This window comes from Schistocerca nitens, chromosome 11 (genome assembly GCF_023898315.1).
Source record: "Schistocerca nitens isolate TAMUIC-IGC-003100 chromosome 11, iqSchNite1.1, whole genome shotgun sequence".
NCBI classification, from domain to species: Eukaryota; Metazoa; Arthropoda; class Insecta; order Orthoptera; family Acrididae; genus Schistocerca; species Schistocerca nitens.
The window spans coordinates 15,183,446-15,199,200 of NC_064624.1; the positions used below are offsets into that span (position 1 = coordinate 15,183,446).

Sequence of the window (15,755 nt, forward strand, 5' to 3'; positions counted from 1 at the left end):
TTCACATAATTGGTCAGTGTACCGAATGCGACTGAAAATGGAGAGAAAGTTTCGTGCTGTTGTTAAACTTTGTCTTTCATTAGGAGGGTTGGGCTGCCGCACAAATCAAAACAGAATTGGATCGAGCTCCCGCGTTGTGTGCAGCATCGCTGAACACACGGTAATGCAGGGGCGCCGAATAAAAGTTGCACTGCCGAGACGGTATGCATTTCAAGTGTGTGTGTGTGTGTGTGTGTATAATGTGCTACACGGGTTATGGCGTATTTTAGCGTTTTCGGGAATTTGTATTGAATGGTGGTCATTTTGCTTCTTTTCCTCTTTGGTATCAGTATTGTTCTATAGAATCGGAAATAAAATTTGAATAAGCTGAAAGTCCTACTGTCGTAATGCTAATTGACCTCTTGTTTTGGAGTTTCCGGTTCGGAAAACTGGTTGCAAATGATGTGTAGTACCATACTGTACAAATTCATCTATAAAAACCCCTGAAAAGTTGTTTCCGAGTGTTCCAGAGAAGGAGATCAGTAAAATGTGGTTTTCACTGTACCGGCAAATTGCCACCACGTTGGCGCACGAGTTCCCTAATTTATAGGGCTCCGGAACGCCCTATACTTGCAATGTTAAAATAACACTTATAAATTACATCTTTCCTCACAAAGTATTTGAGGTAGGAAGTTGAACTTTTTACAGATTATTTATTGGAATATAGGCTACAACTTAACACAGGGATTTTACAAAATTTTAGTTCAGTTATTAAAGATGATTTTTTCAATTGTAATGAAAATTCACAACATTTTTTTGCAATTTTTTATTTATATATTCAAAAATGTACAGTTTTTTGGAAAAAGGCTGTGTTAAATTATGCAGAAGGTACTAAAACAGAGACTCAAGAAACAGAATTAATTACGAATATTTTCGAGATAACGACAGAGTAAATAAACATGAAACAATCGACAATCACACCAGCGATATATGTTGAACCATCACAGGTTAGCCACAACACATACTTTATCTCACATCACTAAAATGTACCTGATGAACACGGACGTTAATAATAACACCATTTGACAGCAGTTTAACAGCGCCACAGTGGGTCACGCCCATGTAGAACACATTTCAAAAAAAATTTAAACACAGTTGTAGTCTTCGGAATTGAATAAATTATCTATTAAAAGGTAATAGTCTGCAGATTCAGAAAACGCAAAAAAGTAAAAATTGAACTTTTCATGATTTTGAGCCTTTCCGGAACCTCTTAATGAAAAACGTTTTGCACTGTGAAGTTTACATCGATATACCGCATAGATAAACTTTACCACTTTTGCGAGCAAGAACAGCGTCATTCCACGAAATTAAACTCCTAGCGAAAATTGACGTTTTTCCGACTACACCTCACAAGGGAACCTCCCCATCGCACCCCCCTCAGATTTAGTTATAATTTGGCACAGTGGATAGGCCTTGAAAAACGGAACACTGATCAATCGAGAAAACAGGAAGAAGCTGTGTGGAACTATGAAAAAATAAGCAAAATACACAAACTGAGTAGTCCATGGGCAACATAGGCCACATCAAGGATGATGTGAGCTCAAGAGCGCCGTGGTCCCGTGGTTAGCGTGAGGGGCTGCGGAGCGAGAGGTCCTTGGTTCGTCTTCCCTCGAGCCAAAAGTTCACTTCATTTTTGCAACGTTATGATGTATCCGTTCGTTCATTGACGTCTCTGTTCACTGTAATAAGTTTAGTGTCTGTGTTTTGCGACCGCAGCGCAAAACCGTGCGATTAGTAGACGAAAGGACGTGCCTCTGCAATGGGAACCGAAAACATTTGATCCAGGAAAACACATCTGATACATTCTATACGACACTGGCGACGGCATGTGCGTCATATGACAGGAATATGTTGTCGCATAGGTAAAAAGGTTCTTCTACCTTGCCCGATTTGTTTTCTTGTGGATGTGATAATCACTCCCAAAAAAGTGATGAAAACATAAGAGTGTGCCACATAAACTGCAACAAATGAATGCAACAGTTTCACAGTCGCACAGTTTTCTCTGTGCTCTGTCAAAACATATGTTTTTAAGTTTTTCCGTGTGTAGACCGTCAAATTCTGCATATGTCGAAGCAAATATGGACATGTCCTGGAATTTTGGAGAGCGAAGTTGATTATGTGTGAGTGCCTAAACTCTGATAATTGTCTGAAAATAAAAATTTAAACTTTTCACTCGAGGGAAGACTTGAACCAAGGACCTCTCGTTCTGCAGCTGCTCACGCTAACCACGGGACCACGGCGCTCTTGAGCTCACAGTACCCTTGATGTTGCCTATCTTCTCGTGGACTACTCAGTTTGTATATTTTGCTTATTTTCTCATAGTTCCACACAGCCTCTTCCTGTTTTCTCGATTGATCAGTGTTCAGTTTTTCAAGGCCTATCCACTGTGCCAACTTATAACTAAGTCTGAGGGGAGTGCGATGGGGAGGTTCCCTTGTCAGTTAGTTGGTAGCTCAGTTCTTAGACCGGTAGACGATCAAATTTTACGAGTTGTATACCATAGGTCGCCGGTTCGAATTTAACCCGAAATAATATTTTAACTTAGGTGTGAAACGATTCGACAGGCCTCTTGTATGGCAACCAAATCACGATTAGGAAACTTCACCACAGCGATCAGACACAGAATGTGATTGCTTTCTCCTTGCTGTTTACATGTGCCTTCAGTTGCAATCTCTCTTCACACACACGTCACGTACAAAAAGATACTTTGCAGTTTGTGGCCACACACTTTTCATTTCATACAAAGAATGTTTTTATCTTGTTACTGTCTAGCTATGATCCTTACTGTTTAACCGTTTGAGGTTTCATAGTCTTATATGAAAAATGAAGTAAGTTTGCTTCAGACACTGACGTTACCTTACACACAAACATCATAGCCCTAACGTTTGTGTTACCTGCATCTTGTACACGCTTCATATCTCTCCGTATGACCTCATCGCCGTACGCCTCTTTGTACTGTGCGCGTATGGTGATTTCTTAACTACTAGCAGTTATTTACAAAAAATTGAGTTCTGGGTTCGCGAAGTAAATGCATTTAACCTTTGTTGTCCGTTTCTCAAAGTATGCTGTAAATAATACATCTCACCACCCAAGCAACTACTGCAATCAGTTCGTGCTAGCGGTATTTTCGTGTTTGGTGTAAAACTTTCAGGAGTACGTGACCGTTACAGGATTCGAAGCTGCGACCTCTTCGCCGTCTGTCCGTTGCCCACCGAGCGCGTGCTGGCTGCGGTCTCTGGCGAGTGCCTTCAGTGAAGGAAATCAGCTCAGGGGTTTGCCGAGAACAGTTCTATTGTGCTTCGGGGGTCGTGACTCGTGACTTGTAGTCGACAATCTGGTTGCCACATATCGACCCGTTTGGCAAACTCACACATTTTCTTAGTTTTGAGCGATATTAATGAAGCTACAAACAGGAGAGAGAAGAATATCGGTCGTTGCACATACCGCCGCTCTAAATGGGTGGAACATAAACGCATCAACTTTGGCAAGGTTTCCACTATCAGTGTGGATACAACTCCTTTCTATTGTTACTTAGAAGTTGTAATTGCGGTTCCCAACACTACGTAGCGGAAGTAGTCCGTAAAAACGTCTTAACTTGGGCCAACACACACCCTGTAACACACTGGAACCTTCGTGTTCCTCCTAGTCTGTGACGTCAGGAGAGCTTTAGACTGTCAGCCAATAACGGAGTGTTTTCGGTCATACTCCAAAATCTTGACATTTAATGATCTTTAGGCACACATGTTGTTGTTGTGGTCTTCAGTCCTGAGACTGGTTTGATGCAGCTCTCCATGCTACTCTATCCTGTGCAAGCTTCTTCATCTCCCAGTACCTACTGCAACCTACATCCTTCTGAATCTGCTTAGTGTATTCATCTCTTGGTCTCCCTCTACGATTTTTACCCTCCACGCTGCCCTCCAATACTAAATTTGTGATCCCTTGATGCCTCAAAACATGTCCTACCAACCGATCCCTTCTTCTAGTCAAGTTGTGCCACAAACTTCTCTTCTCCCCAATCCTATTCAATACCTCCTCATTAGTTACGTGATCTACCCACCTTATCTTCAGCATTCTTCTGTAGCACCAATTTTCGAAAGCTTCTATTCTCTTCTTGTCCAAACTATTAATCGTCCATGTTTCACTTCCATACATGGCTACAGAAACTGAAGAAATTGCAAAAAGGTAGGAATTTAAGGAGATGGGACCTGGATAAACTGAAAGAACCAGAGGTTGTACAGTTTCAGGGAGAGCATAAGGGAACAATTGACAGGAATGGGGGAAAGAAATACAGTAGAAGAAGAATGGGTAGTTCTGAGGGATGAAGTAGCGAAGGCAGCAGAGGATCAAGTAGGTAAAGACGAGGGCTAATAGAAATCCTTGGGTAACAGAAGAAATATTCAATTTAATTGATGAAAGGAGAAAATATAAAAATGGAGTAAATGAAGCAGGCAAATAGGAATACAAACGTCTCAAAAATGAGATAGACAGGAAGTGCAAAATGGCTAAGCAGGGATGGCTAGAGGACAAATGTAAGGATGTAGAGGCTTGTCTCACTAGGGGTAAGATAGATACTGCCTACAGGAAAATTAAAGAGACCTTTGGAGAGAATAGAACCACTTGTATGAATATCAAGAGCTCAGATGGCAACCCAGTTCTAAGCAAAGAAGGGAAAGCAGAAAGGTGGAAGGAGTATATAGAGGGTTTATAGAAGGGCGATGTACTTGAGGATTTTATTATGGAAATGGAAGAGGATGTAGATGAAGACAAAATGGGAGATACGATACTGCGTGAAGAGTTTGACAGAGCACTGAAAGACCTGAGTCGAAACAAGGCCCCAGGAGTAGACAACATTCCATTGGAACTACTGATGGCCTTGGGAGAGCCAGTCATGACAAAACTCTACCATCTGGTGAGCAAGATGTATGAGACAGGCGAAATACCCTCAGACTTCAAGAAGAATATAATAATTCCAATCCCAAAGAAAGCAGGTGTTGACAGATGTGAAAATTACCGAACTATCAGTTTAATAAGTCACAGCTGCAAAATACTAACTCGAATTCTTTATAGACGGATGGAAAAACTGGTAGAAGCGGACCTCGGGGAAGATCAGTTTGGATTCCGTAGAAATGTTGGAAGGCGTGAGGCAATACTGACCTTACGACTTATCTTAAGATTAAGGAAAGGCAAACCTACGTTTCTAGCATTTGTAGACTTAGAGAAAGCTTTTGACAATGTTAACTGGAATACTCTTTCAAATTCTGAAGGTGGCAGGGGTAAAATACAGGGAACGAAAGGCTATTTACAATTTGTACAGAAACCAGATGGCAGTTATAAGAGTCGAGGGGCATGAAAGGGAAGCAGTGGTTGGGAAAGGAGTGAGACAGGGTTGTAGCCTCTCCCCGATGTTATTCAATCTGTATACTGAGCAAGCAGTAAAGGAAACAAAAGAAAAATTCGGAGTAGGTATTAAAATCCATGGAGAAGAAGTAAAAACTTTGAGGTTCGCTGATGACATTGTAATTCTGTCAGAGACAGCAGAGGACTTGGAAGAGCAGTTGAACGGAATGGACAGTGTCTTGAAAGGAGGGTATAAGATGAACATCAACAAAAGCAAAACGAGGATAATGGAATGCAGTCAAATTAAATCGGGTGATGCTGAAGGAATTAGATTAGGAAATGAGACACTTAAAGTAGTAAAGGAGTTTTGCTATTTAGGGAGTAAAATAACTGATGATGGTCGAAGTAGAGAGGATATAAAATGTAGACTGGCAATGGCAAGGAAATCGTTTCTGAAGAAGAAAAATTTGTTAACATCGAGTATAGGTTTAGGTGTGAGGAAGTCGTTTCTGAAAGTATTTGTATGGAGTGTAGCCATATACGGAAGTGAAACATGGACGATAACTAGTTTGGACAAGAAGAGAATAGAAGCTTTCGAAATGTGGTGCTACAGAAGAATGCTGAAGATAAGGTGGGTAGATCACGTAACTAATGAGGAGGTATTGAATAGCATTGGGGGAGAAGAGAAGTTTGTGGCACAACTTGACTAGAAGAAGGGATCGGTTGGTAGGGATTGTTTGGGGCATCAAGGGATCACAAATTTAGCATTGGAGGGCAGCGTGGAGGGTAAAAATCGTAGAGGGAGACCAAGAGATGAATACACTAAGCAGATTCAGACGGATGTAGGCTGCAGTAGGTACTGGGAGATGAAGAAGCTTGCACAGGATAGAGTAGCATGGAGAGCTGCATCAAACCAGTCTCAGGACTGAAGACCACAACAACAACAACAAGCTTTAATTACGTAAAAGTAACCTTCTGCTAGGGTATTGAACGTAAATGCCATTTGAATGTTACAAGAAATGGGAATAGCAATAATCCAAAGGATACTCCCAGCGTGGAGGAGTAGCCTGGTGGCCGTGAAGAAGCTGTGGCCGATGTGGGGGCCGCGGCAGCTCACAGTCGACCGGAAATCCACCCCGCACCACATTTCGGCTCACTGCCTGCCGACCGTAAACAGCACTGGTCGAGACTCTTTGTGCAGACTCGTGGCTGCTGAAACTACCCACCAGAGTCGAAGCACCCGCCAAAACAGTAGCTGCCGAAAGTGCACCGAAGAAGCCAAAGGCCATTTCGTCAGCTGGTAAGTTTACGGCCACTGAATTTGGACTTCCCAGGCAATAATCCTCACGTGTTAATTGGAAAAAGGCAGAAACAGAACTGGACTCTTATTATTCTTCATTGTTGGATCGTTAGAAATTTGCATTGGCACGTCCTTTCACCAGGATAATGCACAGTCCCACACATGAGCGGTAACAACGGCGAAAGTGCAGGAAATGGGCTTCTAATTCACTCTACACGAGACGCAGGCTCAACTCACCTGCTGTTCCGTAACTTGAAACTGTCTTGCTGGGGACAAATTTTCATCGAATGAGCAAGTGATAGCGCAATCAACAAGTATTTTTCAGACATTTACGTGCCCTATTTTTGTGATGGATGAAAGAGGTGGAAGATTGCTGGACCGAGCGTATATGCTTCAAAGGAGACTGTCGAGAGGTTAGTTGAGTTGTTTACGACAAAGTTTTTCTCGCCTTTTTTTTACCAGACTTCTGGACTCACCCTCGTAGGAGGTGGTTAAGTGAGGTGTGACTGTTATTTCTTCATTGCTAAAATACAGTATGACGCAGAGAAAAGTAACGCGTGTAAGTGTGAGGGAAATGAATGAAATTACAGAAGCGAGGAACTAAAACAAAAATCACACGTTGATAGATCCGGCCTACGTGGTGGCCATGAATGTTTGCCGACAGTTCGGTCCTCAGTGAAGACATCGTGGAGTCGTTCCAGCGATACCTTAGACGTGTGCCATGTTGCCCCATCGTGCTATAAGCAGCAGTATTGTCTTCCATGTTCGGTGAGCTCAGCACAGAATGTATCAAACGTTTGTTGAGGGTCGTGTCAAAAAAACAGTCCAGTAATGCGCGTTCCTGTCACACCGCGCCAAGTGCAGACGTTTTCATCGTGGAGTGGTTGCTGACAAACTGTATTGGGGTTCTCTGTTGCCCAGTACCTCGTGTTCTGTGAATTCACGTGGCCAGAAAGATGAAACCATGCTGACAGTTACTCGTGATATAGTGGAAAGGGTCTAACAAACCATCGCCGATGTTACTGAAAAGCTGCCTTCAGTAACGTAAACGTTTGACAAACATCCTCCACTAAATGTTCCACAACCGACACACGATACGGATTCAGATTAAAGCTCTTCAATATCTGGCAGGAACTCCTACTCAAGTGCACCTTTTGTAACAATTTAAATGTAGACCTCTTTGGGCTCTGAACAATTACTCAGCAAGTGTCTGCGGTAACTTCTGGGTGTGACAACTGAAGGAATTCTCCGTCGTTCTACGTTTTGCACAGAGCCGTAGGTGTGCCTGTTTTTATACAGGCTCTGTATTTCTCTCTCTGCTGGTAGTCGTCTGTCCAGGTACTTGACTCGAAAATTTCGCCAATTGCTTAACCGAACCTGTCTTCACATATGATTCCACAATTTATTTCTTCGATAGTGTCATTTTGCAGACCGAAAAGCTCGTCTGACTTCAATGATGAAATCAACTGAAATGCTGGCAGAAGAATTCTAGCAATTGATGATTTGATTATAACAGATGTAAAGATTACACTAGTTATTCTTCCACCTTTTCCGTTATGTCATTTCTTCCCCACGTAGTGTAAGCCGTACCACCAAGAGCAAAGTCAGGAACAATAGTGGCACATTCAGCGAATATACGCTAATGAACAGTGTTTGCAATTGAACAGTGAATAGCAATCTGATGAATAATGTCCGTCTTTGATTTGTATTATTTAAAATCACACTTTACGCTTAGCAGGGTTTTACTGTTTTTAACAGCTTTGTCATAGGTTGACACTCGCAACTTGCTACGGGTGTGGCTTACCTAGGTAAATGTAAGCAAGGGTTATAGGTGCTAAACTGCGATAAAAATATAATTATTTTCATGAGAAGGCCGTACCTGTTTATTAATAATTTGTTGTGGTTTTAATTTTGAGATACAAGTAACCAACTCGTTTCCTAATGGAAGCCTATTTCTGATCTTAGTTTTCATGTTCACCATTGAAGAGTGCCAATTTGTGTAACTAGGAAATAGTGAATGACACTAAGAATTCTAAAGCTTCGCTCTCCAGCTGTGGATATTCATCTTTCCTCTTCATGCAGAACACGTGAATCTTCTACGAATTAAATTTTGTTGTTAGCATGATGTCCAAAGCAAAGACTGTTTGTCATCTTCGTGTTAGATCGCTCAGTTGTACTGACATAGCTGCAAAAGGATTTTGCATCCATCTATGCCCACTGTTAGCTTGAGAGCTCAGTACTGGAAAGTAAATTAATAGTTTTTCTCCAAAGTTAGTCAAGCTGTGCACCGTGCAAGGAATGTGAGAACTCACACCACCAACTGGCCCACTTCTCTCTGGCAGTCTTCTGAAAGTCAGGGACAGACTGAAACACTGCCTTCCGTAAAGACGTTGACCTCAAACGGAGTTTTGCGAGGACTGCTTAGATTTTATCCTTCGCCTTTATATTCGTTTTCTTCTCTCCCTTGGAGGCTCTATTCTGTAATATTTAGGTCATTAAAATGATATGCGAGTAATACTTACTTCACTAGTGAAACAGGATCACAGAAATAATTCAAATAAAAAGATTTGGAATCTTGTTTTAATGTTCTTAAAATTCAGCTTCTAGTTCCAGAATTCGTCAATACGTCTCCTTTGGAAAGCTACCAAATCTGAGGAGATTATGATGATTCTAAACAGTCGTTTGCAACACTTTATCTTTAATTGACTTCAGAGCTTTGATCACTTTCTTTAAGCACGTCTTTCAGATCAGGAGGTAAAACCGTGGCTGCCAGAGCCTGTTGGTGTAGAAAGCACTGTGTCCATGATACATTTGGCCTTACTGATTTAACTTCACAACGAACCCGCTTATCCTATCAGTGATGGCTTTAGCACGTGTTGGTGTTAAGAGAACAGTTTCCTGTATTGTGGCTGTCTGACATCAGCAACAAAATGATAGCACGTCTCAGCTAACTGGAAGAGAGAATTCTGTACGAATTGCTAAGAGTTCACCAGTTGACGGTTCGGTGTTGTCTTGTTGGAATCTGTCCGAAATGTCGGAGGATTCAGTTTGGGTGCCACAGCAACCCCGTAGCAGTGTTTGCCATTAAGTCACCCCCAACTCTTGTAGCAGATTGTCTGTCCACTGTGTGAGGCAGCTCCTACAAGACTTGCAGAAATAGCTGTAAAAAGCAGAACAATACACATACCAAGTGTCAAGTCATTCTTCCTGTAAATAACTAGAGAGATTGAGACAGTTACTATCTCCGTTTCGAAAGATATCGTGATTGAGCAACCCTACTCTGCAGAAATAAGTTGGGGAATGAGGTCTGCACACTTTCTGAGGACATGTCCAAAATCAGGGTGCTGCAGCGGTATGGGAAATCTTGAAAGCTGTGCTGTCGGAGATACGTAGCTCATCATGTGTGGCAAGAGTTTTACACAGACAGGATATCGTGACATCATAATGGATCACTGGTACACAACATTTAGCAACTGCTCCCCCTGTGGGTCCGGGGGTTAGAATCGGCCTGAGGTATTCCTGCCTGTCATAAGAGGTGACTAAAAGGAGTCCCTCCCCCTCAAGGGGGTAGTTTGAGCCTGCGACCGGAGACGGACCGTTCCACGACTTATATTTGTGGTCATTTTGGTTTTTCACTTATTTTGGTTTCTTCCTTCCTTTGTTTGGTTCCTTTCTTTGTCCTTTTCCCTGTCACTGTCTTCTTTACTTTTTCCCTTGCCTTCTCCTCCTTGCCTTCCTTTGTCGCTATGCCTGTCAGCTATTGTCAATGCCCGACCACCCGTCTTATCGTTCCTTTTTTGATGACTCGGCCGTTAATACAGGTTGCATGTCTCTGCCCTGCTACTCCCTGGAGTTTGCTTTCGTCGTCTCCTTCAGCACCTTGATTTTTCACTCCCTGCAACCTTTCGAGTGGGCGGGGGCCAAACGCCACCTTGGCTCCAGGCTCAGGTTCGCGTTCACCTTGACCTCAGCTCGCTCCCAAAGGAGGTTACCCCCACTTCGGTATACTGCTCCCGTTTTGTCGAACTTCGTTCGAAGTTCATTAATATGATATTCATTTATACAGATGGCTCTAAGACCAATGACGGTGTCGGGTGTTCTTTCATTGTCGGGGCACACAGTGTCAAATACCGGCTCCATGGCCATTGTTCGGTCTTCACAGCTGAGCTCTTTGCCCTCTACCAGGCTGTCCTTTACATCTGCCGCCACCGACATTCTGCTTATGTCATCTGCTCCGATTCCCTGAGCGCCATCCAGAGCCTCAGTGATCCGTATCCGGTTCACCCTTTCGTGCACCGGATCCAACGCTCTGTTCAGCAGCTGTCGGACGACGGTTCTCTGGTTACCTTTATTTGGGTTCCTAGCCATGTCGGTAACCCTGGGAACGAAGCTGCAGATGCCGTGGCCAAGGCTGCGGTCCTCCAGCCTCGGACAGCTTCTTGTTGTGTCCCTTCATGGGATTGTAGCAAGGTCATTTGTCAGCGCATTTTATCGCTGTGGCATGCCGAATGGGCTGCACTTACGCCCTTCTCGGCGGGAGGAGGTCGTTTTGGCCCGGTTACGAATTGGACACTGCCGGTTCAGCCATCGCCATCTGCTGACGGCTGCGCCAGTGCTGTTCTGCCCGTGTGGGGAATTGCTGACGGTATGCCACATTTTAACGTCCTGTCCGAATTTTAATACACTGCGTGTTGATCTTGGCCTGCCATGTACTCTGGATGCCATTTTATCGGATGACCCAGGAGCAGCTGCTCGCGTTCTTCGTTTTATCCACTTGACAAACCTGTCTAAGGACATTTGATTATGCTGGTTTTTTAATCCTATGCCTGTCAATCTGTCTTTTATCGTGTTTTCCCTTTTAGTTGCTGTTTTAACCTTGTGCCTCGCAGTGCATTCCTAACGTAGTCTGGGTGCTAATGACCATTGTAGTTGTGCGCCCTAAATCCACAACAAAAAAAAATTTAAAAAAAATTAGCAACTGTTGTACTGGTCTGCATGCGCGTTGTACAAGTGTCGAGTGTGCCTTTTAAGGTCAGCTCGGTGGCGCCGTGTTTCAGGACCTTCCGTCATGTCGTCAGCTGCTGAGGTTCAGAGGACGGCGGCCGTGGACCTGGGCGCCCTGCTAGACGCGGGCGAAGGCGCGGTCGTGACGCTGGTGGCGGGAGAGACGCGGCTGGCGGCGCACCGCGCGGTCCTGGAAGAGAGGAGCCCCGTGTTCCGAGCTATGTTCCAGCACGACACGCTGGAGGCCAGCTGCGGTGAAGTCAGAATCGCTGACGTGGAGGGCCCCGTCCTCAGGCAGCTGCTGTCTTACATGTACACCCTGCAGGCACCCCAGCTGACCGACACGGCCCGGGAGCTGTTGACGGCAGCCGACAAATACGGCCTGTCAGCCCTGAAGGCTGCCTGCGAACAGCAGGTGGCGGCGCAGCTGGAGGTGGAGACGGCGGCGGCTGCAGCTGTGCTGGCGGTGAGGCACTCGTGCCCCAGCCTAACTGCGGCCGCCGTCCACTTCATAAGGGCCCACGACTATAAAGTAATGGCGACGCAGGGCTGGGCAGACGCCGTGCTCGAGTACCCAAAAGACATCGTCGAAGTCAGTCGGCTGCTTGGTGAGCCACCAGCAGAAACCAGGTGAGCCCGGGGCAAGACGTTATTCTGTCTTCAACAATAATATTTGTGTGTGTGTGTGTGTGTTCCTAACACTACAATATTTGTGACTGTATCTCCTTATAGCTCACAATGCTGTCATTGTCCTGTCATGACTGGTTTATCAAAGCTCCATATTCAGCTCTTTTTTGTTAGCAGTTATGTTAAGTAAACAAATCGTAGAGGGGATAATTTCAGTGTTGAATAAATCCGTCCTCATTTGATTAGTTCTCTTATAAAGCATGCGTAGAGCCCATTCATCTAGATTTTGGCTTCAAGCCTTTGAACAAGAGATCTTTTGATAGTGTACCTAGCAAGTGAGACTACTGCTGTGGGCACAAAACGGACACAGTGACTGGTGCAGATTGTAGCCGACCAGATGAATGCTCGTGCTGTGATGTGGGGCAGCTTTACTAAAAGTAGCCATCAGTTGTTCGGTGCCACTGCTGCAGTTGACAGTATGATAGCTCCAACTGGCATCATGCTGCATAAAGGGAAGTTGAAGATTATTATGTATGTTCCTCAGCACCAGAAAGATTTTAGTATTCTGCGACATGTCGAGGAGGACAGCAACGTATTCAGTTTTGCATTTATCTTGTACCCGTGTGGCAGATACTGACCTGCTGTAACTTCTACGCATAGCAAAGCATACTACTGTCACAACACGAGTGCCACACTGATGCCTCGCAGTGTGCATTCAGCGGCCGAGGCGGCTCTGACAGCCAGACCTGGGCACAGGTTGATTGTGAAAGCTGCGACTGCCAGCTGCTGCACGAACATCCCGTGAGGTGCTGACTTAGGTGACGGCCTTGGAGCAGTACTGACGATCGCGTTAAAGGTCTGTCCCTCAAGCATAGAATGGCTACTCAGAAGTGCGATGTGTCAGTCGCGGTAATAGAGATCTGGTGTCAGTCACATTGCCACAGCGTGTGTCACTGTATAGGACAGTATGGCAGTAATTGGCTTCCATTTCCTCAGTATATGTGTGCAATAGGCCAGCAACTTCAGTACAAAACTTATTTTGTTACCCCCCAAACAGTACAGTGGTGGTACAACTTAAAACGCACACCACATGAAATATGCCAGACTCCAGAGTAGCATATGGTTGTGTGTGCAGTAAACAACATGGTCTAAGCACAGGGGCTGCCCAGACACTCCATGACCAAACAACAGGCCTGCTGCTGTGGCAGAGCTGTTCCAGGCACTTCAGTCCAGAACTGCACTGCTGCTGTGGTCGCGGGTTGGAATCTTGCCTTGGGTGTGGATGTGTGTGATGTCCTTTGGTTAGTTGGGTTTAAGTAGTTCTAAGTATAGGGGACTGATGACCTCAGATGTTCAGTCCCATACTGCTGAGAGTCACTTGAACCAAACAACAAAAGAATAATGCAGTCAACAAGGCAACATGGTCGCACACAATGCTGGGCCTTCCAGCCACATTTCCTTCTCCCCTCTGTTCAGCCAACGCCTGGAATATGTGCTGCACGTACCCCCTTACAAACATGCAGGAACGGTGTGTACTTTTAACTCACTCCAGTGCATGCTGCAGCAGGGGGTGCCAAATGTATGCCCTTCTGTCTTGCTTCAAATCGTCCGTGGCATTACCAGAGGCCACTCAGCGAATCCCACCACGTTTTCCTCTCCTAGGGTACAGCAGATTTCATTTCATATCCCATCTGTTGGAGTCTGATATATTTCCCACAACGTCAATATTGATACGATATTTTTGCTACTCATCCGAATTAACTTACATTTCTCTACATTCGTAGCAAGCTGCTGTTCCTCGTCTTTTCTTATTTTTTCCATCACTCTTCTGACCGTAGCACCTGCAACGTACATGCTCAATTATTTTCTGAGTGTTTCAATCTGTGTCTTGCTCTACAGTATTTGCTCTGTTTAGCTTTCTAGCACAATGGAAGTTTTAACAGATGACCTATCATCCTATCCCTTACTCTTCTCAATGTTTTCCATATATTCCTTTCCTTGCCAATTCTGTGGAGAGATCCCCTCATTGATTACCTTACCAGTCCACCTAATTTTCAATGTTCTTTGTAGCACCACATCTCAAATGCTTCCATTCTCTTCCAAGTTTTCTACAGTTCATGTTTCACTACCATAAAATGTTGTGCTCCAAACGTACAATTCCACAAATTTCTTCCTCACATTAACATCCGTGTTTGATACTAGTAGACTTCTCTCAGCCAGAAATGCCATTTTACCTTTGGTACTGTTTCTTCATGCACTCCTTGCTCCCTCTGTTAGTGCTTACTTTGCTGTATAGGTAGCAGGACTTCTTAACTACATTTACTTTGTGCTCATCAATCCTGATAAGTTCATCACTGTTCTCATTTTTGCTACTTCTCATTAAGTTTTCCTCCTTTGATTTAATCTCAATTCATATTCCGTATTCATTAGCCTGTTCATTCCATTCAGCGTGCCCTGTAATTATTCCTAACTTTCACTAAGGATAGCTATGTCATCAGTGGATCTTATCATTGATACCGTTTCATCTCGAATTTTAATTCCACTCTTGAACCTTCCATTTATTTCTGTCATTGCTTCTTTGGTGTATAGATCGAACAGTAGGGGAAAGCAACTGTGTCCCTGTCTTCCACACTTTTTAATCCGAGCACTCTGTTCTTGGTCTTCCAGTCTCATTGTTTCCTCTTGGCTCTTGTAAATATTGAATATTATGAGTATTATTACAGCTTACCCTTAATTTTCTGAGAGTTTCGTACATCTTCACAAGTTAACATTGTCGAACACATTTTCCAGGTCGACAGATCCTATGAACGTGCTGTGATGTTTCTTCAGTTGTGCTTCCATTATCAACAGCAACATCACAACTGCCTCTAGTGCTTCTACCTTCCCTAAAGTCAAATCAATTGACGCTTAACAGAACTTCAGTTTTCTTTTTCATTCTTCTGTATATTATTCTTGTCAGCAACTTGGATGCACGAGCTGGTAAACTGATGATGTGGTAATTCTCCCATTTGTCAACTGTCGCAATCTTTGCAATTGTGTGGATGATCTTGTTCGGAAAGTCAGTTGGTACATTGCCAGACTCACATTCTACACACTAATGTGAATAGTTACTTTGTTACCACTTCCCCAATCATTTTAGAAAATCTTATGGAATGTTGTATATTCCTTGTGCCTTATTTAATATTAAATTTTCTGAAGCTCTTTTAAATTCTGACTAATACTAGACCACATACCTTCTACATATCAACTCCTGTTTCTCCTTCTATTACGACATTAGCCAAGTCTTCCCCATCATACAGGAATTTCCTACTAACTGCTCTCTTCTGTGCATTTAACAGTCGCAGTCTTAATGTTACCTTCTGTGCTTTAATTTCACCAAAGTTTGTTCGGCTTTTCTATATGTTGAATGATCCCAACAGCCATTTCCTTTCAGATTTCTTCTCTTTTT

General features: G+C 43.7%; 1 protein-coding gene across 2 annotated transcripts in view; it reads left to right on the forward strand.

The window, feature by feature from the left end:
• The window catches only part of LOC126213041 (poly [ADP-ribose] polymerase tankyrase-1-like), an 881,088-nt gene that overhangs the window by 681,024 nt on the left and 184,309 nt on the right, over nt 1-15,755 (forward strand). The window contains exon 2 of one of the 2 annotated variants that reach the window (XM_049940615.1): nt 12,096-12,310. The exons of the other annotated variant lie outside the window; for it this stretch is intronic. Within the exon in view, the coding sequence (XP_049796572.1) occupies nt 12,096-12,310 (215 nt within the window). The remainder of the gene's footprint in view (nt 1-12,095; nt 12,311-15,755) is intronic. 2 annotated transcript variants of the gene reach the window in all.